This window comes from Anolis sagrei, chromosome 2, assembly GCF_037176765.1.
Source record: "Anolis sagrei isolate rAnoSag1 chromosome 2, rAnoSag1.mat, whole genome shotgun sequence".
In the NCBI taxonomy this organism is placed as follows: Eukaryota; Metazoa; Chordata; class Lepidosauria; order Squamata; family Dactyloidae; genus Anolis; species Anolis sagrei.
This window is the reverse complement of record NC_090022.1, coordinates 138,077,549-138,101,962: the sequence shown is the minus strand read 5'-3', so window position 1 is coordinate 138,101,962 and position 24,414 is coordinate 138,077,549. Positions and strand designations below refer to the sequence as shown.

General features: G+C 41.7%; 1 protein-coding gene across 3 annotated transcripts; it reads left to right on the top strand.

Moving 5' to 3' along the window:
* Positions 1-3,353: 3,353 nt before the first annotated feature.
* PRKAG1 (protein kinase AMP-activated non-catalytic subunit gamma 1) lies at positions 3,354-23,659 on the top strand. Of its 3 annotated transcripts, XR_009630697.2 has the most exons (13): positions 3,354-3,468; positions 9,353-9,401; positions 10,707-10,816; positions 11,998-12,079; positions 12,700-12,758; positions 14,446-14,491; positions 14,898-14,952; positions 17,007-17,133; positions 17,298-17,463; positions 18,845-18,882; positions 20,334-20,480; positions 21,953-22,593; positions 22,632-23,659. XR_009630697.2 is itself a non-coding variant. In XM_060764118.2 (12 exons), exons 1-12 carry the CDS (start codon positions 3,460-3,462, stop codon positions 22,055-22,057), a joined length of 990 nt encoding a protein of 329 aa, XP_060620101.1. In that variant the 5' UTR covers positions 3,354-3,459; the 3' UTR covers positions 22,058-23,659. The 3 variants fall into 3 exon arrangements, 2 of the variants coding, with proteins under 2 accessions (XP_060620101.1, XP_060620100.1); XM_060764118.2 differs by having other exon boundaries at positions 10,710-10,816; positions 21,953-23,659; XM_060764117.2 differs by having other exon boundaries at positions 21,953-23,659.
* Positions 23,660-24,414: the final 755 nt, after the last annotated feature.

Here is a 24,414-nt window from a genome sequence, read left to right as displayed (position 1 = left end):
AGTGGGTGCTAGAAACAATATCATACGAAAGCTGACTGGCACAACCTGGGAATCACAACCAGACACAGTGACTTGTCGGTCTTCAGTCCTGTGCATCTGCCCTTGTGCTATGCTACTCTGCTGCTGACTATGCATGCCCAGTGTGGAACACATCTCACCATGCTAAAACAGTGGATATGGCTCTTAATGAGACATGCTGCATTATCACGGGGTGTCTGCACCCTACACCACTGGAGAAATTACACTGTTTAGCCGGTATTGCACCACCTGACATCCGCCAGGAAGTAGCAGCCAATAGTGAAAGGACCAAGGCAGTGACATCTCCAGCTCATCTCCTGTTTGGATATCAGGCAGCATGTCAACGACTTACATTAAGAAATAGTTTTCTAAGATCTACACTCGCTGGAACACCTCAGCAAGTGAGAGTCCAAAAGTGGCAGGCTCAAACCCAGAACCTCAATCAATGGCTGATACCAAATGAGAGACTCCCCCCCTGGGCACACAGAAAACTGGGCGACTTGGAAGGCGCTGAACAGACTGCGCTTTGGCACCACGAGATGCAGAGCCAACTTTAAGAAATGGGGCTACAAAGTGGAATCCACGACACGCGAGTGTGGAGAAGAGCACCTGCTGCAATGCAACCTGAGCCCTGCCACATGCACAATGGAGGACCTTCTTATATTAACACCAGAGGCACTCCCAAGTGGCCAGCTACTGGTCAAAGACATTTAATCAACTACCCAGCTTGCAAACTTTGTGTTTTGTTTGTTTGTTAAAAATGCAATACCATTGTCTGGTCTGCTCCTGACACGATAAATAAAAACCCCAGTCATTCCTCTAATAGGCCCTGGAAATAAGCAGCCACAGACCCATATTTGCTATTGCTGTTAGCCGGTTATAGTACTTTATCCAACTCCCTGGCCCCTATATTTTGATTTTGCACTAGCCTCGCCCTGGCCTTTTAAAATTGTCTTGACCCTTTTCCCTCGCCCTAACAAATAGGCATGAAGAACAGGCAGGATTTTTTAAAATATATATGTGTGTTGTGACATTCTTTTGCTTATGTTTTGTTAATTGTATGCTTATGTCATCTACTCTGTATGTTTTGGTGTTGTTATTTGGAAACCTCCCTGAGTCCCCTTGGGGAGATAGAGCGGTATATAAATAAAGTTTTATTATTATTATTATTATTATTATTATTATTATTATTATTATTCTCTAGCAAAAGGCAGCCCTGCCTCACCAAACTACAGCTCTCGGGATTCCAGAGCAGTTCAAGTGGTGCAAAGCTGCATCTAATCTACAGTGCAGATCAGGCATGGGCCAACTTTGGGCCTCCAGGTGTTTTGGACTTCAACTCCCACCATTCCTAACAGCCTACCGGCTGTTAGGAATGGTGGGAATTGAAGTCCAAAACACCTGGAGACCTGAAGTTGGCCCATGCCAAGTCTAAACACTTTTCATGCAGCCAGAGTGGGTCAATGTATTTTCAAATCTCAGACCATACTGCCCTCTCCTGGTTCATTGAAGGAATGGTCCATAGACAAGAGGGGTGCGGTATTGAACTATGCATTTCTCTTACACCAGAAGTGACTTGCAGTTTCTCAAGTCGCTCTTGACACGAAAAAAGTATATTGTACTGTAAGTTTCTTTGTATTGTCGAAGGCTTTCATGGCTGGAATCACTGGGTTGTTGTAGGTTTTTCGAGCTGTATGGCCCTGTTCCAGAAGCATTCTCTCCTGATGTTTTGCCCACGTCTATGGCAGGCATCCTCAGAGGTTGTGAGGTTTGTTGGAAACTAGGAAAATTGGGTTTATATATCTGTGGAAGGTCCAGGGTGGGAAAAAGAACTCTTGTCTGTTTGAGGCAAGTGTGATAGTTGCAATTGGCCACCTTGATTAGCATTTGATGGCATGACAGTTTTTAGACATGGCTTGTTACTTCCCTGGGGAATCCTTTGTTGATAGGTGATTAGCTGTCCCTGATTGTTTCTTGTCTGGAGTTCCCCTGTGTTTGAGTGTTGTTCTTTATTTGCTGTTATAATTTTAGAGGTTTTTTAAAATACTGGTAGCCAGATTTTGTTCATTTTCATGGTTTCTTCCTTTTTGTTGAAATTGGTCAGCCATAGCAAAGAAGTCAGCCATAGCAGAGCACTTGATGAACCAACCTGGACATAGCATATTATTTGAGAACACAGAAAGGCTGGATCACTCAAACAACTACCATATCAGGCTACACAGAGAAGCCACTGAAATCCAGTAATTGCATTTGTAAAAGAAGGGTGTGTGGTATGACATTTGGATTTTGTTTTTGGAACTCAGCACCCCAAAAATACAGTAAAACACCACCAAATTTGAAAAAAGGGGTCCCCCCCCCCCAGCGCAGTGCTATGAACCTAATCTAAACCTCTGCCTCAACTATGACTTGAAATTGCAGTGGCTGAAGGTGAAAACTCAGACTCAGGGTGCATCTATGGCCCCTTCCACACAGCTGAATAAAATCCCACATTTTCTGCTTTGAACTGAAATATATCAGTGTGGACTCTGATCACCCAGTTCAAAGCAGATATTGTGGGATTTTCTGCCTTGATATTCAGGGATATAGCGCTGTGTGGAAGGGCCCTCAGATATCCCTTCCATATGCGATATCAGATATCCCTCAGATATTGTGGGATTTTCTGCCTTGATATTCTGGATTACATGGCTGTGTGGAAGGGCCCTGCACTGCAGAATTGAGGCAGTTTGACACTACTTTAACTGCCATGGCTTAATGCTATAGAATTTGGGGAGTGGTAGTTTGGGGGAGGAATCTGTACAAGGACCAAGTAGCAACAGTAAGAACTGACCACGGAACAACAGACTGGTTCAAGATTGGGAAAGGCGTACGGCAAGGCTGCATCCTCTCACCCAACCTTTTTAACTTGTATGCAGAACACATCATGCGATGTGCGGGGCTTGATGAATGCAAAGCTGGGGTGAAAATTGAACCTCAGATATGCAGATGACACCACTCTGATGGCTGAAAGCGAGGAGAAGCTGAGGAGCCTTCGAATCAAGGTGAAAGAAGAAAGTGCAAAAGCTGGGCTGCAGCTAAACATCAAAAAAACCAAGATTATGGCAACAAGAATGACTGACAACTGGGAAATAGAGGGAGAAAATGTGGAGGCCGTGACTCTCCTTGGCAGAGAAGGTCTTTTAAAACTGTAACTCCCATGATGTCATACAGTAGCATTGAGCCCGGGCAGTTGAAGCAGTATCAAAACATTCATTCCATTGGCTGGCAGTGCTTGAGCCAGACGCCCCTGACGTCGCCCTATCCACTTCCGTCCACGTGCTCCTCCTTGCTGGCGGAAGTGAGGGCAGGGATGCGTCAAGGCGGAAGTGGAGGTGAATCTGGGAGAGCAGCAGTGGCCGCAGATGCCTCCTCTCTTGTGAGCGGGGCGGGGAAGAGGCCGGCGGAATGGAGGCGGTAAGTGAAAGGCAGGCCGGGCGTTTCTTTGGCTGCTCTGGTTTCTCCTTCCAGCGGATTTCCCTTTGCAGCGATGATCTCCTTGTTTAGGGAGAGATTGGAGAGTGCATTCAGGGCGCAGCCATAGGACTCTTCTGGGTAGCCTCCGTGCACTGCTTCAGGCTCTACCAAATGCGCCCAGGGATGCTTTAGGTCGTGCATATCAGTCCTCCAGTATCAATTGTTTGCCAATTTCAGTCCACTCATTAAGTGGATACCAGACCTATAATTGGCAAGATCCGCAATTAATACCAATATACTAATGCCAAAGGACATCTGTATCATTGCACACACTTCTGTAGAGATTTAGAGCCTGGGGACCCTTCTACATATCCCAGAATAAAGGCAGAAAATTCCACATTATCCGAGTGTGGACTCAGATAACCTAGCTCAAAGAAGATATTGTGGGATTTTCTGTCTGACATTCTGGGATATAGGGCTGTGTGGAAAGGCTCTGGATCACAATTTGCACCCCCCCCCCCAGTTGATTATCCACATATTAACAGCGCTCCATGCGGTCATGCTGGCCACATGACCTTGGAGGTGTCTATGGACAACGCTGGCTCTTCGGCTTAGAAATGGAGATGAGCACCAACCCCAGAGTCAGACATGACTGGACTTATTGTCAGGGGACAACCTTTACCTTTTACCTATGAGTACACATCTACATTGTAGGATGAATGCAGTTTGACATTGTTTTAACTACCACGGCCCAATGTTGTGGAATCAGCACTTTGGTGAGACACCAGTTAACTTTGAAGGGAAGGCTAAAGATTTTGTGAAACTAGGGTCCCTTCTACACAGCCATATATTCCAGAATATCAAGGCAGAAAATCCCTGCTTTGAACTGGGTTATCCAAGTTCACACTGCCACATATTCCAGTTCAAAGCAGATAATGTGTGATTTTATTTATTTGTATGGAAGGGGCCTACAACTCCTGTATATAGAGTTCTTTTTCTTTGTATTGCATGGGTAGAATCATGGCATTTGAATGAGGGGCCTCTTGGCTCATGCTCTGCATTGGAGCCATGCCTCTTGTGTCTCTTCTCCCAATCCATATTGAGGCAGGTCGCTCTGTCATTTGACACTGCTTTGCTGTGTGCCAATATCAGGTGTAATTTCAACCTATCTTTTACAAGTGAGCAATTATCGCCCAGAGAAAGGGGCAGCCTCCTTTGTAAAGCTGTCCTCCAAAGCGAAAACAGTTACATCTCCCTCTACACTTGTCCTAACACATCTTTCTAATAGATAAGCAAATAATAATAATTATTAATAATATTTATATACTGCTTTTTTCTCTAGAAGAGACTCAAAGCATTTCTTAGGGGTTAAAAAGATACAACATACATTTTAAAACCAAAATATTATAGACAATAAAATATAATTAAACCCTATACTATTTTAAATGAATAATTAAAAACCAATTTAAATATAGACAGTCCCTGAGTTACAAACATCTGCTCTACAAACAACTCTGTTAAGAACGGGCTGAGATAACAGGAAGTGAGAGAAATTACCCCTAGGAAGGGAAATCTACTTCTGAAAGAGTTATCATGGGGAAAAAGGGGTCTCCATGGAAGCTGTATCACCAATCCTTGTTTCCATAACAAGTTTTTTCCCCCAAAATCCAATAATAATGGGGATATAAAGTGAGGTGAAATCTGAGCAGGTGCGCAGACAGCAAAATAAACACCAGAGGGGTGTTAACGCTTTCTTATGCTATCCAAAGCTGAAAATATATACAAATTCAACTTAAGAACAAGCCTACAGAACCTATCTTGTTTGTATTTATTATTTGATTTATTTATTTAAAACATTTATATTCCACCCTTCTCACCCCAAAGCGGACTTAGGGAGGACAACATACACATGGCAAGGATTCCATGCCGGAACATAAAATAACTAAAAATATGCACAAACACTAAAATCAGATTATATCTACTTTGAAATCAATTGTTTAAAACCAACTCAAAACACCATGCTGTAACTTGGGGCCTGCCTGTATGCAAAATACCACACCACTCCCTGACATGATTTCAAAAACTTTTAAAAAAGTAAATAGTGCTGAGTATTGTACCAAAGCAATTTTACCTTCCATGCCAAGATTCTTCCAAATGCCAGATCTATAATTTATTTGTATTGTTTAATTTTAAAAAATGTGGTATGCCTGGGCCTCTCTTGTATAAAACCAAAGGTCAGATAAGAGAAAATCTTCCTAACTCCCTGCTTTAAAGGGTGCCTTTAGAAAAGCCCTACCCTAGCGTTGCTAGACCACATTACTACAGAAATATATGACTAAGGGAACACCCTCTCTGCACTCCTTCATTTGTTGCTTGGCTCCTTCAATGTGAGTAAGAACACAAAGAAGTCTGGACTCTTTTTCAGTATTACTTTTCAGAAAGATTTCTTTTGTGCAAACAAAGCAGCAAGACAAAGAGTGGGGGCTAGCTTAGAATTGTGGAGTTGAAAGAGACCCCAAGAGCCATCTAGTTAAACCCCATTCTGCCATGCAGGAACACACAATCAAAGCCCTCCTGACAGGTGGCCACCCAGTCTCTGCTTAAAAACTTCCAGAGAAGGCGACTGTACCACACTCCAAGGAAGCAGCATATTCCACCCCTTAAACAGCTCTTACCATCAGGAAGTCTTCTAATCTTTAGGTGGAATCTTTTTTTCCTGCAATTTGAATCCATTCCTCCATGTCCTTGTCTCCAGAGTAGCAGAAAACAAACTTGCCCCCTCCTTGGTGTGACATCCTTTCAGGTATTTAAACATGCCCCCCCCCCTCTTTGTGCATTTAAACAACACACTTTAGGAATGCTTGAGGAGTGCTCTTTGTGTATTCCAGAGCCCTTGAACACCTACCATAGAATCTCCTGCATTGCAGAAGATTCAAGGACAGTTCCAGACTATGTCAGGCATTGGGTCTTATTGCTACCTGGTGAGAAGGACATCAGTGCATGTGCCCCAGAATACATCGAAGAGCAATTAGGTAGTGGGTAGGCAAGGCATCTTCCAGGGAAGCTTGTCCAACATTGCCAATCTTTTCCTTCAAGATTTATTTATTTCGAATATTTATATCCCATCTTGAAACACAACAAGAAAGCCATTTTTCTCACACCTGCAGAGGTGACCTGAAATTTAGGACCATTCATTTGGTCACTGTAATAAACCTGCAGCCTTCTCACCAAAGACCAGAGCCTGCTATTAAACCATTTATCACAGGATGGAAGGGAAACAAGAGCGTTTACACCAATGTGACTCAATACAGAATTGCAGGATTTCGCTCCTCACACATGCCTTGTCTGGAATGATGAAGCTTGTCCATCATTTTCTACTCCTGTTCCTCTCCACTCCTTCTCCCTAGTGTATTGGTCTTTGGTCTTTGTGGCTATCTTAGCAAAGAAGCTATTTGTCTGTTTGTCAGCAACCACCATGACAGCAGTTGCTGCCACTACAAAAATTGTTCCAGCCTCTGAGGACTGCATAGCCTGGTGAGGTGCAACAGTTTTCTTCTCTGTCACACTTTGGAAGTAATTCCTTCCCATTCCCTTGTTCCAGTTGGTGGATAGAGCTTTCTAAAATTCAGATCGCTTTGTATTTGAGGATCTGCCATTCAAGACCTCTTTTATGTAACTCTGTGCCTCTGCTATTTATTGCTTCGGAGTAGAAGCTGTTGCTTTCTGAGCCTGTGACCTTCTCCTTTCTAATCCCCATTCTTATTAATATCCCCCATGAATGCCACTGTAGTAAGAATGACTGCTAGCCTGTCCTGAACATGACCAGGCAGCAAATGCAGGAATTATACACCATTGCAGGCAACAAATCAAGAACTGGACATGGGTGTGTGGAAGGATCGTGGAACTTTAGTTGTATTGAAGTAAAAAGACATGGCCCTTCTTGGACTACAGCTTCCATTGGTCCTCACATACTGTCTATGACTGATGGGAGTAATAGACCAAGAACTTCTCAAGACTACTGCCATGTTGCCCTATAGCAGTGGTCCTCAACCTATGGGTCCCTAGGTGTTTTGGCCTACAACTCCCAGAAATCCCAGCCAGTTTACTAGCTGTAAGCATTTCTGGGAGCTGAAGGCCAAAACATCTGGGGACCCACAGGTTGAGAACCACTGCCATATAATAAAAAGAATGTGTTTATCAGAACTGCTCAAATTATATGAGATTGCATGCCTGCTTACAGTGTTTGATGTTAGTGAATATTAGAACTAATTGAGCAGAAGATATATGCGGCATGGAGAGAAATGTGGTCTTTTTAATAGAAGGTGAGTTTGTGGTATCTGTTCTGGAAATTTTCAAGCACCGATACCCTTCCAGAGGGCTCCTAGATGGCTTCATTTCCAGCTAATGGAATCTATTTAGGGACCCTGCTCTTCTGGTTCCACTGCATATTTATTGGTGACATTGCCACTGCTGTCCTTGTTGGTATGAGACAGCCAAATCTTTTCTGGTGCTTAGCTGAAACAAGGATATTTGCTTAGAGTTTAGTTGAAATCCTCCAGTGCTTAGGTTAGCCTTTCTCAGGCACCCTCTTTATTGCAGTCCCGAGTCCCTTTCTGTCAAGATTTCCATCCCACTTGAAAACCCCAACAGCTGGGTTTTGTTTTGGTCTTGCAAGAATGCAGACTATTGTAGGAATGCTATGCAGTTTTCGTGGGAGAGGGGATAGGGGCCAACGAAGGTGGTATTCCATCCTTCCAGCTGCTGGGAAGAACTGTTGTCAGCATTTCCCTGTGTTGGACTCCCGGCCCTTGTTATAAGGAGATGGGCCCTGCTGAATTGAGGTTCCTGCTTTGTTAGTGAGGAGTCAGCCAAAAGTCTTGTCCTGGCTTAGCTGTTTCGGTCCATGCTGGAGATCTATCCCATACTCAAAGGAGAGCCCTCTGTCTCTGATGGACACGCATGATCTGTAGCCCTGTCTGCTGAGTGTCATGCTGTTTCTCCAAAACCTTTTGACATCTGTGTACATCTGAATTTTCTCTATCTTTTAATAACAATCCAGTGAATAAGCTTAGGCCAAGCTAGGTTTATTTTAGCTTCACACTACTTGCTACAGAGTCCTGGGAAGAATAATAATTTGGTGAGATACTTAAGAATTCCCACAGAAAAGAGTTCCAATGCTGTAGGTCAAGAAAATGGACTAGATTTCTGTCTTGCAGTGCATTTTTAAGACACAGACCAGCAGTTTAGGGGTCCTCCTGGACTTGGCATTGAACCTTGAGGCCAAGGTGGTGGTGGTGTTCGGGAGAGCCTAGGCACAATTAAAACTTGTGTGCAAACTGCGTCCATTCCTTGAGAAGCCAGATCTAGTCACAGTGGTCCATCATGTCAGGGGCTGCTGTTGTTTCATATGTTTTTATGGATTTAATCTGAATTGTTTTTAATACTAATCATGTTTAATACTGTTTTAAAATTTGTATATGTGTATATTTTAAGTTGCACTGTAATGCTTTTAATGTTAGCTGCTTTGAGTCTCCTTATGGAGAGAAAAAGTGGGATATAAATAAACATAATAATAGTAATAATAACAACAAACTAAGACCAGAGAAAATGTCACCCCCCTTTTTGGTACTTCACCTTCATACCCTTTCCCTGCTTCAGACCATAAAGTATTCCACAAAGTAACTTATCCAAGTTAACTTTTGCATATAACTAGATAGGTGTTAACGCTTGACCACGATGCAAGGAGCAAATTCATATGCTCTAATTTGCAGCATAGGGAGCTGCTCTCTGTGTGCAACTTAGCCCTTCTGCATAAGTTGTCAGAGGAAGTGTTTGCTGTGAGGGGACATCTCCTGAATCTTCTCCTTTCTTTTATGCCTTGCAGGATACCATTGCTGAGAGTGGGTTGGAGAAAAGCCTGTCTTTGTCAGAAGGTGAGTTGGATTCCATAGCTCTTCTAGACATATCAGCCCCTGTCACCCAATATGCTGGAGATGAATAGGAGCTGTAATTCAGAATTTCCAGATGCTACCAGAATGGAAAAGACTGTTCAGTGGGGTACTTATTAGAGCAGTGGTCCTCAACCTCTGGTCCTCCAGGAATTTTGGACTTCAGCTCCCACAGTTCATAACAGCTGGTAAGCTGGCTGGGGCTTCTGGAAGGTGAAGTCTAAAACACCTGGATGGCCAATGGTTGGAAACCACTGTATTAGCAGATTGTCTGTATATGTCTGGTTTGATGTTTTTGGGTGTCCTCAAGTCATTTCTGATTTATGGCAACCCTAAAACAACCTTATCGCAGGTTTCTGAATATGAGAGTGTGACTCACCCAAGGTCACCTAGTGGGTTTTCATGGCCATGTGGGGAATCGAATCCTGTTCAGACCACTACACCACACTGGCTGTCATGGGTGTGGTAATGTTGTAAAAAATATCTGTCTGAGGACTTTAGTCTAGTTTATAGTCTATGAGCGTCTTTACAAGCTATGTCTGAGGATTTAGGATATGATTATATTATAGTGATTTCTGCAGCCTGAACCAGTAGATTTTACAGCAGCCTTCGCTTCTAGATTTTATTCTTCAGATATTTTAGGACTTTAATTCTTGTCAGCCCGTGACAACATGCAATGCTGGGATTTGCAGTCCAAAATATGTGCAGTCTGTTAGGTTAAGAAATGTTGCCCCCGGTCAGAGCACAGACACTGAAACCCTCAGATGACTTGCTCATGTGAGGCCAGCTGTGTCCACAGAAAACCACATCATATATAATAGAAGAAAATCAGTGCAGCAGCTGCACATGGATTTTAATGGAAGCTGTTTTTCTGGATGTAAGAGTAACGTGCTGAACCAATCTGTTTTTGAGGTGCTATAGCCAAGGCAGGGCACTCTGGCATCAAAATACAGCGTTGCATGATCTCTTTGCTTTGGCAGTTTAGATATTTTCAAAACCACCAAGTACACAGCTCTGCAACTTATATGATGTCTGATATGTTGTAAGATCCTTGGGACAGCACTCTTCCTTCTCTTCTCACTAATATTATTCTGCAGAGTATCCTAAGGAATGATGGTGCCTGATAAGCAATAAAACTGGAATAATTGGAAATACCACAGAGCTTTACCTGTTGATCACCTGGCTAGTGGGAACTCTGTCTTGAAAACTTCAATTTTCTCGCCAAAAGCCACTGTTTCTTAAAAATCCTAATGTACTTAATCATAGTTCCCTCAAATTTCCTGCCCACAGCAGATGGTGATTCCAGCAATGGTGTCTACACATCCTTCATGAAGTCCCATCGCTGCTATGACCTCATCCCAACAAGCTCGAAGCTCGTGGTGTTTGACACTTCTCTTCAGGTGAGTAGCAAGCTGTTATTAGAACATGGAGAACAAGCAGCCTTAACCAGGCCAGAGTCCTGAGGTAATTCTTGTTCCCTCTAAACCAGTGGTTCTCAATCTGTGAGTCCCCAGTTGTTTTGGCCCACAACTCCCAGAAATCCCAGCCAGTTTACCAGGTGTTAGGATTCCTAGGAGTTGTAGGCCAAAACATCTGGGGACCCACAGGTTGAGAACGACTGCTCTAAAGAGTAAGAAAGCTGCCCCAGACCACATGAAGTTATTCATTATATCTGAGGAAACACTCGCTAGCAGTAAAATATAAATATGCGGAAAATATCAATTGCAAGACTGGGTTGGATTGGGTCTTGCATATGTGTGCTTCTTTCAGGTTGTCATAAAGTCCCAGCAGCCTGAGGACAAAGTAGTTAGCACAAGCCATGTTGTTGTTGATGCTGCTATTGCTGTAGTTATGTGCCTTCAAGTTGTTTCGAACTTATGGTGACCTTAAGATGTATCTATCATAGGGTTTTCTGAAGCTTATAATGTGTGACTTACCCAGGGTCACCCAGTGGATTTGCATGGCCAAGCAGGGATGTTGTTCTCTGAGTTGTCATTAAACTTTCAAACCAATTTAGATGGCAATTTTTAGAAAAAAAATTATGAGAGAAAATGGTAATTTGAGGCAGTATGAAATGGTTAAGAATGGCTCTTTTGATATGGGGCAGCAATGTATTAAGGCAACATAGTACTGAATAGAGGTAAACATGTACTAAGTGAGATGTTTCGCTTACATAAGATTTTCACTTATTGTGTTATCTTAGCTATGTAAAAAGAAGTAAACATACAAAATCCTTTGGTTCACAAATGAAAAATAGCAAAGAAGAAAAGCAAAACATTGGAGGGTAAAAGTGATGCAGTGTTATTGCTGCTAAACTTTATAAAGTTAAGTGTTTTAATATTCCAGTGTCAAGTAAAAAACAAGGCTCAGATGTTAGAAACAAAGATTAAGAAGATCCAGATTTAGTCATAAATAGAAGAGAATAAATAGAAGAGACGTTTATGTTCTTGTTCCTTTCATTAACTTTTTTCTCAGTAAGAAGAAGAGCACATTGGGCATAAGTTGAATGGGAGCCACTGTGCTGGTGCTGCATCGCAGTTGTACTGAAGTACTGTCTTTTGTCCCTTTGTTCTGCTTGTAGGTAAAGAAAGCCTTCTTTGCTTTGGTGACCAATGGCGTGCGGGCTGCCCCACTTTGGGACAGCAAAACACAAAGCTTTGTGGGTAAGTAGCTTTTACTGGATCCATCCATAAGCAATGCAGACTACAAATTAAGGGCTGAGCTTATGAAGTCTCTCTAATTACAACAACATCCCACCAAAATTTTAGGTTTTACATAGGCAATAAAACACTACAGTCTGAGGCTCATCCTGGGGGCCTCTTAAACCAAATTAAGGCAGAGGTAGGCAACTGTATGGAGGCCAGGAGTCAACCCCCACTTTACAAGGTTTCCCTTCCATTTCCCCTTAAAAATTGTGATCATAAGTAACGTCATTTCTTGTCACAATTTTGAAGATGAAACAAGAGGAAAGAAGTTGCTTGATGAGTTTGGGAGCTCTGAAGGAGCTTAGAAGAAAGAGGTTTTGTGTGTTTGCATGATTATGAGGAGGGGTGTGTTTTTCATCTGAAAATTGTATAATTAAACAAATTATTTGAGGTCTTCAGGGACTGCACAAAATGTGGTCCATGGGCTGCCTGCTGCTAATGGACCACACTTTCCCCATCCTGGCTTTTCTTAATATGGCCTTCTGCTGCCTATCATTTTCTTCCTTTCTCCTCTCACACTTTCCCAAATTGCCTGTTGGCAGGAGTAAATCCCTTTCCATCTCTTCTTTCCTCTATAGGAATGCTCACAATCACAGACTTCATCAACATCTTGCATCGCTACTACAAATCAGCCATGGTGAGTACATTTAGAGTATTGTTTACCCCTCCTTCTTATGTCAAAGGAGCCTGTAGCCTGATTTTCCCTGGAACAGAGCTCAGAAAAAGCACTTTTTTGACTGTAACTCACAGAAGACTGGTTCAAGACTGAAAAAGGGATAGGGCAGGGCTGAATCCTTTCACCCTACCTATTCAGCTTGCATGCAGAACAACATCATGCGATGTGTGGGGCTTGATGAATCCAAGCTTGGAGTTAAAATTGCTGGAAGAAACATTAACAACCTTAGATATGCAGATGATGCCACTTTGATGGCTGAAAGTGAGGAGGAGCTGAGGAGCCTTCTAACCAAAGTGAAATAAAAAAGTGCAAAAGCTGGGTTGCAGTTAAAAATAAAAAAACCCAAGATGATGGCAACCAATTATCAATCCGATAACTGGCAATTGAGGGAGAAAACATGGAGGCTGTGACAGACTTTGTATTTCTAGGTGCAAAGATTGCTGCAGACGCAGACTGCAGCCAGGAAATCAGGAGACGCTTACTTCTTGGGAGGAGAGCGATGACCAATCTCGATAAAATTGTGAAGAGTAGAGACATCACACTGGCAACGAAGATCTGCATAGTTAAAGCAATTATATTCCCCTTAGTAACCTAGGGATATGAGAGCTGGACCATAAGGAAGGCTGAATGAAGGAAGATATATAGATGATTTTGAACTGTGATGTTGAAAGAAAATTCTGAGAGTGCTTTGGACTGTGAGAAGATCCAACCAGTCCATACTCCAGGAAATAAAGCCCATCTGTTCATTGGAGGGAAGGATAGGGGCAAAGATGAGGTACTTCGGCCACATCATGAGAAGACAGGAAAGCTTGGAGAAGACAATGATGCTGGGGAAAATGGAAGAAAAAAAGGAAGAGGGGGCAACCAAGGGCAAGATAGATGGATGGCATCCTTGAAGTGACTGGCTTGACCTTGAAGGAGCTGGGGATGGCCACAGCCAACAGGGAGCTCTGGCGTGGGCTGGTTCATGAGGTCACAAATAGTCAAAAGCGACTGAACAAACAAACAACTCAGAAGGCTACAGTCAGTATGGTCATTTGATCACTCTAGCTGTGGATTTTTTAAATTCTGTCATGAAAAAAACAGCTGTGTAGTCTCTGGGATAGAATAAAATCTTGAATGCAGATTTATCAGTTGCTGTTGATTCCTGACCCTTTGCGTTGTCCTAAGAGCAAGTTAATCAAGATATGCCTGTATTAGTTTATTGAATAACTTTCTCTCCTGCACCTTGAACAGAAGGGTCTTTCAGGAAATAAATTATACATAACGGGACAAGAATAACTTAATTAAAATACACAATGAATTTTAATGAGCTATAATATTGAGTCCTTTAAAAATAGTCTGTGACTGAAATAGCATGGTTTGGATGAGCACTCTGCTAGGTAGATCAAGCTGGACACAAACCAGTAATTGAGAGGAACTGGGATAATTTTTTGCTTCCCCTGTTTTATTGAAATTCACATTATCTTCTTAACACGGAACCACCGGCTACTGGATCATGACCCTGATATATCAAATACCTGGGTAATGAAATCCCATTAAGACTTCTAAGAGTTATCTACGGTCCATATTGCCATAGGCAGAAGTAGATAAAAGAAAATACAGATTTCCCTAGGTTGATGACTTGTGTTGTTTTTTGCATGTTCAGGTGCAGATCTATGAGCTGGAGGAACACAAGATTGAAACATGGCGAGGTAAGGAGGAGGTGGATATTGGGGCAAAGATAACATGGCAGCAGTTGGCCCATGGCTGGTGTTAGACTGTGATGTTTTTCAGCTTTTACTTCCATAGCCAATGATGAGGGATTAGGGAAATTGCAGTCCAACGATGTCTGGAGGGCCCTGTGTTCTTCTTCCCTAGAATACGAGATGCTTCTGGTGAAGCAAGAGTGAAAGGAAGTTTTGGGTGGTTGAGATGGTGAGCAAGTAAAAAAGTAGGCAAACCCTTCTTCCTTGTTTCTGACCACACATCCTTCCAGTGTCCCATGGTGAATGGGAGAAGTAGCAAGTTCCTCCATTCTCCACAAGCATGATAATTGTCTTGCTCCTCTCTTTCCTAATTGGATGTGTCTGAGTTACTAGTTCTGTTCTATCTCCACAGAGGTCTACCTACAGGATTCTTTCAAGCCACTTGTCTGCATTTCACCCAGTGCCAGGTAGGAATGAATGCCCACCAGTGTGGGTCTGCGCTGATCTGTACCCACTCGCTTGCCATGTTACTGAGTTGCTATTTCTTGACAGTGTCCCCAGTTGTTTTCCCTTGATAAAGTTCAGTGAGTTCTTCATTCTTTTGTACCCTGATGATCATTCACTAGACTATACTGACAGATTTTTTTAAAAAAAAACCCTGATGCCTTTGAGCTGCTTTGGTTAAAGGTAAAGGTAAAGATTTCCCCTTGAGATTAGGTCTAGTCATGTCCGACTCTAGAGGGGTGGTGGTCATCTCCATTTGTGCCGAAGAGCCAGCATTGTCCGTAGACACCTCCAAGGCCATGTGGCTGGCATGACTGCATGGAGCGCCTTTACTGTCCCGCTAGTACAGTACCTGTTGACCTACTCACATTTACATGTTTTTGAACTGCTAGGTTGGCAGAAGCTGGGGCTAACAGCAGAAACTCATCCCACTCCCCGGATTAGAACCGCTGACCTTTTGGTCAGCAAGTTCAGCAGCTCAGCAGTTTAACCCATTGTGCCTCCAGGGGGTGCTTTGGTTAGGAATCCAGATTTGCACGATCTCATAAAAATAGCATGCAAGCACAGAAGACCATGCAGTCAAGGCTGTGCACGTTGTGTACTCCCATATGAATTCTGGAGTCTTGCAACCTGAGAAAATTTGCTTTCCTTCCATAAACCAAATTTTTAGAGCAATTAGTTGTAGAGAAGGGTTACATAAATGAGCGCGCAATTTCTCAAGAAGATAGGCCAATGTTGCACATAGTTCTTTGCTTGATTGTATGTTTACCTTTTAGCCCAGTAATGTTTTTCTGTCATTCCTTTCCTTGTCTCAAAATTCTTTGAAAGCATGAAGAATTTATCCTTAAGAGACCAGAATAAATCAACAATTAATGTAATTATTTGACTACATGTTCTGCAGTTATTATGAGTATACTATTTTATTATCAGTGGATAATTATTGTTGGTTTACAATTATTATTAGAACTCCTCTCACAAGATTCCTAACAAAGAATCTGTTCTTCACAAATGGGGAACTGAGGCTGAGAAATGTAACTAGCCTAACAACAACAACAACAATCTTTATTTATAGACTACCCTATCTCCTTGAAGGGACTCAGGGCAGATTCCAACAAATATGGCAAACATTCAATGCCCAAAAAACCCCCATTCAAACAGTTTGCATCAGGACAAAACACATTACACAATAGAAAACAACATAACTATAACTTAATAATCAAAATAGCGAAAAATAAAAATAGGAAATAAAATAAAAATAAAAACATCATAAAATACAAAAAAACTCTGATAAAACACACTAAAAATAAAATATAAAAATATAAAACCATCTCTTATGGCAGATAAGAATGTTTGAAGCTATTTAAATTACTCTTGCTAGACATACCAAATTTCAGTCACAATGTGATTGATTCATCTTAAATAACAGAAATTGGGGGTGGCGGGGGGGAATCTCATATGACAAAAGTTACCCGCATTGTTATGTAACGTACCTCTTTTGGATTTTGTAGGTAAAGCCACAGCTTTGTTCACATCTTCCTTAATTGTGACGTTCTTACTGCACCAGTTTGTTATAGACTCTTGAAATCTGTAGAGTTATAAAATTAAAAGCAACACACACACACACATATAGACATACAGACAGACAGATTTCTGGTACCACTTGCCTAAAAACCAGAGTACACTTGAGAACACTGACTGTGCCCTTGGGAACATAGCTCTACCTGGTGTGCGTGTACACATCTCCCTCCTTTTCTGTCTGTCTTATTGTGTGTGTGTGTGTGTGTGGAGGGGGGGGGGGCTTCATGTATTAAAATAGAAATCCTTGCTCACTGCCACATGAAATAATCTCTTCCCAGCTGTGCAAATTGATCCGAGACACCTAGCCACACATTTTCTCTTATTCCATGAATTGCTTTTGGCACATTTGTTATGGAGCTACAAAGAGAAGCCTGGCATCTGAGTGTCCTTGTTGTTCCTCTGTTGTGATGTGCTCCCTTTCTCTTCTTGTGATTTTCAGCCTGTATGATGCTGTCACTTCTTTGATCCGGAACAAGATCCATCGGCTTCCTGTCATCGATCAAGATTCAGGGAACACTCTGTACATCCTGACGCACAAGCGCATCCTGAAGTTCCTCAAACTCTTTGTGAGTGTCCTCACTGCACCAGTCCATCCCTGTTTAGCCTGGCCGAGAGCTTCATCCCCAGTCTCTCTGCCCTGAATGGTTTAATGTAGCTGTGAGATGCCAATGTATTCCCCTTACCACAGAATCCTAAATGGTTTTAAAAACCCCCTCCTGTTTTCCTGCAGATTGCAGAGTTTCCTAAGCCAGAGTTTACATCCAAAACCCTAGAGGAGTTGAAGATTGGCACCTATGAAAACATTGCCATGGTCCAGACTGATACTCCTATCTATGTTGCGCTGGGCATTTTCGTACAGCACCGAGTCTCTGCGTTGCCTGTGGTGGATGAGTCAGGTGAGTCTTGTGGAGATAAGGAGCACAGAGGCAACTCGCGTGGCTCTTTGTCTAGTCCCTAGGCACCCCTGTGGTGACCAGCACGGATGACAAAAAATTGTCCCCAAATGGAGAATCATATGGAAGCCTCCTGAAATTGAGGCCTCTGCATGATGCTTCATTTGGGAATTAATTGGTCCCCAAATTGACATCTTATTTAAAATTGAAATAGAAAATTTATAAAACTGGAAATGACCTTCCAATTTTGTGAAACTGAGCAGATGTGGGCTAAAGGGGTCTATGAGCTTTAAAGACCATTTTAATGTACTGTATATACTCGAGTCTACATCCAGTTTTTCAGTCCTTTTATAGGCTGAAAAAGTCCCCTTCAACTTATACTCAAGTCAAAGTTATTTATTATTTTACTCTGTTATTGTTATTTTTATTACATTTATTATTTTACTCTATTATTATTATATTTATCATTTTACTCTTTTATTACTGTTATTATTACATTTCCATTATTTTGCTCTATTATTATTTTTATTACATTTATTATTTTACTCTTATTATTGGAAGGATACATAAGTACATTTACACTGAAGAAGGTCAGAACAATGGTTTAATCAGAGTTGGACAGTCTTATCTTAAATTACAGTTCTATGTAAACATTCGACAACATTTAACCTACTGATGCCTAAATGTAATTTTTTGCTATCTATTTTTATTTTAAAATTTACCAGTAGCTGCTGTATTTCCCACTCTCAGCTTATAATCGAATCAATACATTTTCCCAGTTTTTTGTGGCAAAATTAGGTGCCTTGAATTATATTTGGGTCGGCTTATACTGAAGTACAGTATATAAGGTATTTGCTGTGTTTTAATTCTGTTTTTACCACACTGTTATTATTTAATTGTTTTTAACATTTGTATTGCTCTTTTAAAATTGTTTAGTGTAAATAGAGGTTAGCCACCCTGAGTCCCCATGGGGAGAAGGTGGGATATAAATAATAATAATAATAATAATATGCAGTGGGAAAAATAGGGCAAGTGCAGCCCCCACAACCTTCTGCCCACCCCTCCTGTAAGGGAAGTAAATCAAATGCAGGAATGCCTCAAATCCAGTTAGATTTGAGGCACCGTTTGTTTGTCAGTGGGACATGCTGCAGGCTAAGGATGAGAAAAAAATATATTTGGATCTACTAGTAGACCTCATGGGGATTTAAAACAGATCAGCAAGAATGTTATTTTTAGGGGGAAAAATCAGCAATAAAATGATACCCCCTAACAATTCTACTACTGAAATGAATAAATTGTGAATCCTCCCTGATCTTGAGGGGAAGGGTTATGGAGGTGGTTGTTGCTGTCTGACAATGTCCTCTTGTCTTTGACTGCTTTTCAGGTCGGGTTGTGGATATTTATTCCAAGTTTGATGTCATTGTGAGTATCTTCTTGATGTTTGACAATATGTTGCTCACACAGTTATGGAAGTACATTTATTTTTGTTGTGATCTCTCTCCTTGTGTGTGTGAATGTAAGGGGGTAGCATGGTGGAGGGATGGGGAGAGATCGCCTCTTGGCTCAACACCTTAATATCTTGTAAGCAAGATGGCTTACACTGATTATCTCCCAAATCATATAAAAAATCAAGACCATTGAAGAGCAAGTTCTGAACAAAAACTTGCTAAAGACTATAATGTGTTTTATGAAAATTTAATTGATTTGCTAGTTTGAAAGTAGAAGTGTCATAATATGTCACCATGTAATCATTTTCCAGGACTCAAAACTATTAGCACTTCATCTGTGGCAAGCCTCTTGTGACTTGAGTGAGTGACACCGCTAGTTGAAATTCTAATTGAACATCTGCCCAGTTGGATTATGACTTGGCTCATGTATAAACCTGGAAATTTCTGGCACATGGTTGGTTTCACATAGGGTGGTGGGGGGAGGAGTAAAAAAGACATGTGAATTATAATGGCATAATGAATCCCTGAAGAGCAGGTGCTCAATTTGCTGAGCATAGAAACTAGACAAGATAATGATACTGGGGGAAATGGAGAGGAAAAGGAAGAGGGGCCGACCAAGGGCAAGACGAATGGATGGCATCCTTGAGGTGACTAGCTTGACCTTGAAGGAGCAAGGGGGGGCTATGGCCGACAGGGAGCTCTGGTGTGGGCGGGTCCATGAGGTCACAAAGAGTCGGAAGCAACTGAACGAATAAACGACAACAGAAACTAGACTTCCTCTCAAGACTGCTGTTTTAAACTTCCTATCTAGACTTTTTGTGTCAGGCGCGACTTGAGAAACTGCAGGTTGCTTCTGGTGTGAGAGAATTGGCCGTAGGCAAGGACGTTGCCCAGGGGATGTTTTGATGTAGGCTGGTCTGATTTCAGACTGTGAGTAAATAGGGTCAGGAAACTTCAGTAGCTCCTGTGTGTCTTCTTGCAGTTGAGACAATGTACTGGGTGAAATTTAATATATGCTAACAACATTTACTTGATAGAGTTTTGGTCAAGGATTGAGGTCAAAAAGGAAACTTTTCTTGAGTCTTCCTGGCTTAACGGCCTTATGGTTTTCCCTTTGACTTCTGTCGGTCATTAACATGACCATAGAGATTGCTTTCTTGGTGCTATTTTGCTATGAATTGGCTTCTTGATCAGTTCTTTGTGGCCTCCCTTGCATTGTTTTCACTACAGTCTACCTTGATTTGTCTGATGTATGAATGGTTTTAGTTCCAGTCAGGGAGCTTAGGCACCCAGCCCACTTTTCTTCTATAAATGTGTTTCAAGTGGCCTGTGGCAAAAATAATACACAAGGGAAAAGGGATTGGGGGCTAGTGTGGGCCAGGTCCCCTCACCTCCTGTGTCACTTTCTTGTCTTCCTGTGATCAGAATCTGGCGGCAGAAAAAACATACAACAACCTGGATGTGACAGTGACCAAAGCACTGCAGCACCGCTCTCAGTATTTTGAAGGTGTTCTCAAGTGTTACAAGCATGAAACTCTGGAGACGATAATCAACAGGCTGGTGGAGGCAGAGGTAATTTGTCATAGTTTGATTCCTTCTTGGATGCTGAATTTCAGGACGGAAAGATGACTGGTACATATCAACCAATGAGGTTGATTTTTGCTTACAAGGACAATTTGTGTGTAGACTCTGACAGCTGTTTCCCACACAGCTCTGACTGTAGCACAGTGTACTTTGATCTTGCTTAAATTTGAGGTACTAGTCTTATTTCAAAATAGCAGGGAGCAAGACAGTTTTGTCCATGAGTGGAAAAGAAATATATTTGATTTCCTTAGTTAGTCACTTTGACAATCCTTGGATTCGGGAGTGGAAATTTGCAGGCACAGTCAGCAATCTCTGTGGGCCTATTGGTACTCATATACAATCCCTTGATAACTCTATCATAATGTGACTTTTTTCAAAATATTTTTTCTTCAAGGAAAAGACAAAATACGAGGGTTATCCGGGAAGTAAGGTTACAAGACACGTAGCTCTCACAGAGAATTTCCTTGGGGGAAGTTGCCATGTAGTGGGAAGCCAGCAGAAGCAAATGGGCAGTGCCAGTCGTCAGTAGCCCATCGACTGGCATTGTGGTGAAGGTTAGAGATAAGCGCCCTCATTCCATTTCCCTCAAAGTTCCCGCTGCAATATTTATTTATTTCCAACATTTCTACCCCATCCTTCTCATCCCCCGAAGGAGGACTCAGGGCGACTTACAATGGCAAAAATAATACGCTACCTAAATGATAAAGGCATGAACGCCGCTGCAATTCATCGTGGAATTGTTTCAGTTTATGTAGAGGGCATAATGTCAAGATAGAATGTGACAAAATGGGTACAGAATATATTGTGAGACCATGAAGAAACTTCGCAGAGCCATCCAAATCAAACATCGTGGGATGCTTAGTCAATATAGTCAATTTGTCCATCATGGCTTGTTCACAGATTTTCATCAGCCATTTTTGTTGTGTTGGGATAATTAGTTCCTTCCATCTTTGAGCATATACACGTCTTGTGGCAGTTATACAAATTTTCTTTCTAAATGACCATCCAGCATTGCCAACAGAAAAAGTTAGGTCTCACCTGAAGTTTAACTGTAACAATATCTTCCAGCATCAAAAGTATTTGTGTCCAATTTTTCTGGGTCTTACAATACAGCATTTTGAAACAAGAAATGTGCATTGTTCTACAAATTATCCCATATATACTTAGTTTCCTTTCCCTCAACCAAAGTAGGAAACATGTAGCTCTCCAGATGTTGTTGGACTGAAACTCCAGCAGCCCTAGCAAGCATAGCACAGGGTGAAAAATGCTGGAAGTTTTAGTCCAAAAATGTTGGGAGGGCTGCATGTTGCCCACTCTTCTTCAACCTATTAATAATTGAACAAACCTCAATTTGCCCATCAGGTAACTGGGACTGTTGCTCCATCATTATATGTTAATATCAGATGTTTGTTTTGGTTATGCTAAAACACGCCCTCACAAATATTTTCTTTAACCATCAGGTTCATCGTCTGGTTGTTGTGGATGAGAATGATGTGGTGAAGGGCATTGTGTCCCTTTCGGATATCCTGCAGGCCTTGGTCCTTCCTGGTGGTCAGAAGCCCTGAATGTAGGAGGGAAGACCCCACCGTCATCATAGGTCTGAAGCCTGGCACAGCTGTCCTTTTCTGTATCACTTTTTGGCCTGAGCAGTCACACTGTGAGAGAGACTGTGTGGCACAGTTACAAACCAAGCCAAATATTTGCCCACTTCTAGAACGGATCCCTTTTGTCTTTCTTTCCCATCAAAACAGGCCATAAGTCTTCTTCCCCATTTTGGTTGCAAAGGAGCCTTGAGACCTGTGGTCGCCTGGAGCTAAATGTATTGATTTAGTGCTTAAAGTGCTGGTCGAAATGGGGTGGCTCTGGCTGTCCTTGAATGAGGAGGGAGATGGGGCAAAAGGTCTAGCAGGCCTTGCAGTAAATATGTATGGAAGGGACCACTTAACAAAAGAAGAAGAAAAAACACTATCTAAAATACAGTATTCCAGGACATTGGCTCTGTAGCTCAACAGAAACAGAGACAACTCTCAGAGTGTGTTTACACACTCTTCTGCCAGCCGTGTGTATTACCACTTGCAGGTTTTCCTTCACAGTTTCTCAGGTGGGTGTTTAATCTGATTTGACAGCCTTCCCCATCAGGTGCTCTTTTGATGGGTTAGTTGGACTATAGCTCCCATAATCCCACTACCAGCAGGCACAACCAGCAGGCAGAGTCATCAGCATCCAAATTATGATCTTCTGTAAGCAAAATATCGTTTCAAGAGTCATCCTGATGGCATGATGTATGACTGCCCAGAACATGACTTTTTGTTTATTTTTTTTCCTCCTCTCCTTCCTAGATTTTGAATACCTTGCTTTTGTCCGCTTGCCCACAAGGCAGTAGGGGGACTGTAGAGGGATGTAGTTAGTGTTGTCTGGTGGTATTGGGAAGTATTTGTCCATAAACACATGGCTTGGGCCACTTGGAGGACTACGTGGTTCCCAACCTTTGAGCCTCCAGGTGTTTTGGACTTCAACTCCCAGAAATCCCAGCCAGCTTACCAGTTGTTAGGAACTGTGGGAGCTGAAGTCCAAAACATCTGGAGGACCAAAGGTTGGGAACCACTGTAATATATAATTGCACTTCAACTACCACAGAAATATCCTATGACATCCTGCAATTTATACTTCAACTGAAAGGGCATTCTGGCTAAAAACTCTAAACACTTCCTGAAATTGCAAATCCCAGAATTCTGTGGGATGAAGACATGGCAGTTAAAGTGGGATCCAAGTGCTGTAATTGTGTCATGTAGAAGAGATCCATGTTTGAGACTCAGCACCTGGGTGTCCCTCACAGAGCCAGAGAAAGAAATGAACTCCTGCCCTGACAAAAGCCTTTCTTGCCATACATCCCACCACTTTTGCACATTCCTACAGTCCCTTCCCTCTATGTAAATTGTACAACATGTATTTTTGTAAAGCCACATTTCTTATCTCAAATGCTCCGTCCACACTCTTTTTCTGGTTTTGGGGAACACCTGGATTTTCAGGTTCTCCCTCAGTTGAGAGTGTTTTTAATTATTTCAAATCCACATAGGGAACCCTCCTGAGGCCTTTCCTTCTGTGTGGGGCCATCCAGCTACTTGTTTTCTTGAGATTCTTTACTTAATAAAAACCAAATTTTCACATTTTGTTGTATTGTTGTTGTTTTTTTGAGGGGAAAATTATTTTGGTAAACAATGCTGGGAGAGGGAAGCTTTCCTTAAAAAAAGCTAATGAAAGTGTGCAGTGCTTGAATGTGAATAAAACTAAAAAAGGGGTATTAAAACTGTGACTTTTAATTTTACAGGTATAAAAATGGATGCTAGTGTGGTGGTACTACATGCAGTATGTCCTATTACTGCATGTAGTGGCTAGTATGTGGCTAGTATGTCCTATTACTGATAGGTGGCACACATGTTTGGTGTAAAACCCACTGATATCCACAGTAAACTTCAAGCACAATACACAAGAGACTATGATAATAATAATATTTATTTATTTATTTATTTATTTATTTATATCCCGCTTTTCTCCCTAAGGGGACCCAAAAGAGCTCACAACATAATACAATACAAATCAAAGCACATTTAACATAAAATACAAGACAAAAATCACACAAAGAATAATAACATCCAGAAATAAGACATACATAAATATTAAGCATTAAAACATTTGAAACCAATTACCAATTATTGCAGAGACTCATCAATTAAATAGTATATTTTACTAAGCTTCATGCAAATCGGCCTTGCTGTCATTAGCCATTGAATTAATTCATCAAAAGCATGCTTGAACAGGTGGGTCTTCAACTGGCTCTTGAAAGATAACAGAGGGGGGAGTTTTAATCTCAATGGGGAGGGATACACACACACACATATACACATACACACACACACAGGAG

Bases quoted from the DNA above. Each gene is read 5' to 3' on its own strand.
- PRKAG1 (XM_060764117.2), top strand. The intron at 12,080-12,699 runs GTAAGTAGCTTT...TTTCCTCTATAG, and splicing joins CAAAACACAAAGCTTTGTGG to GAATGCTCACAATCACAGAC. The intron at 12,759-14,445 runs GTGAGTACATTT...TTGCATGTTCAG, and splicing joins GCTACTACAAATCAGCCATG to GTGCAGATCTATGAGCTGGA.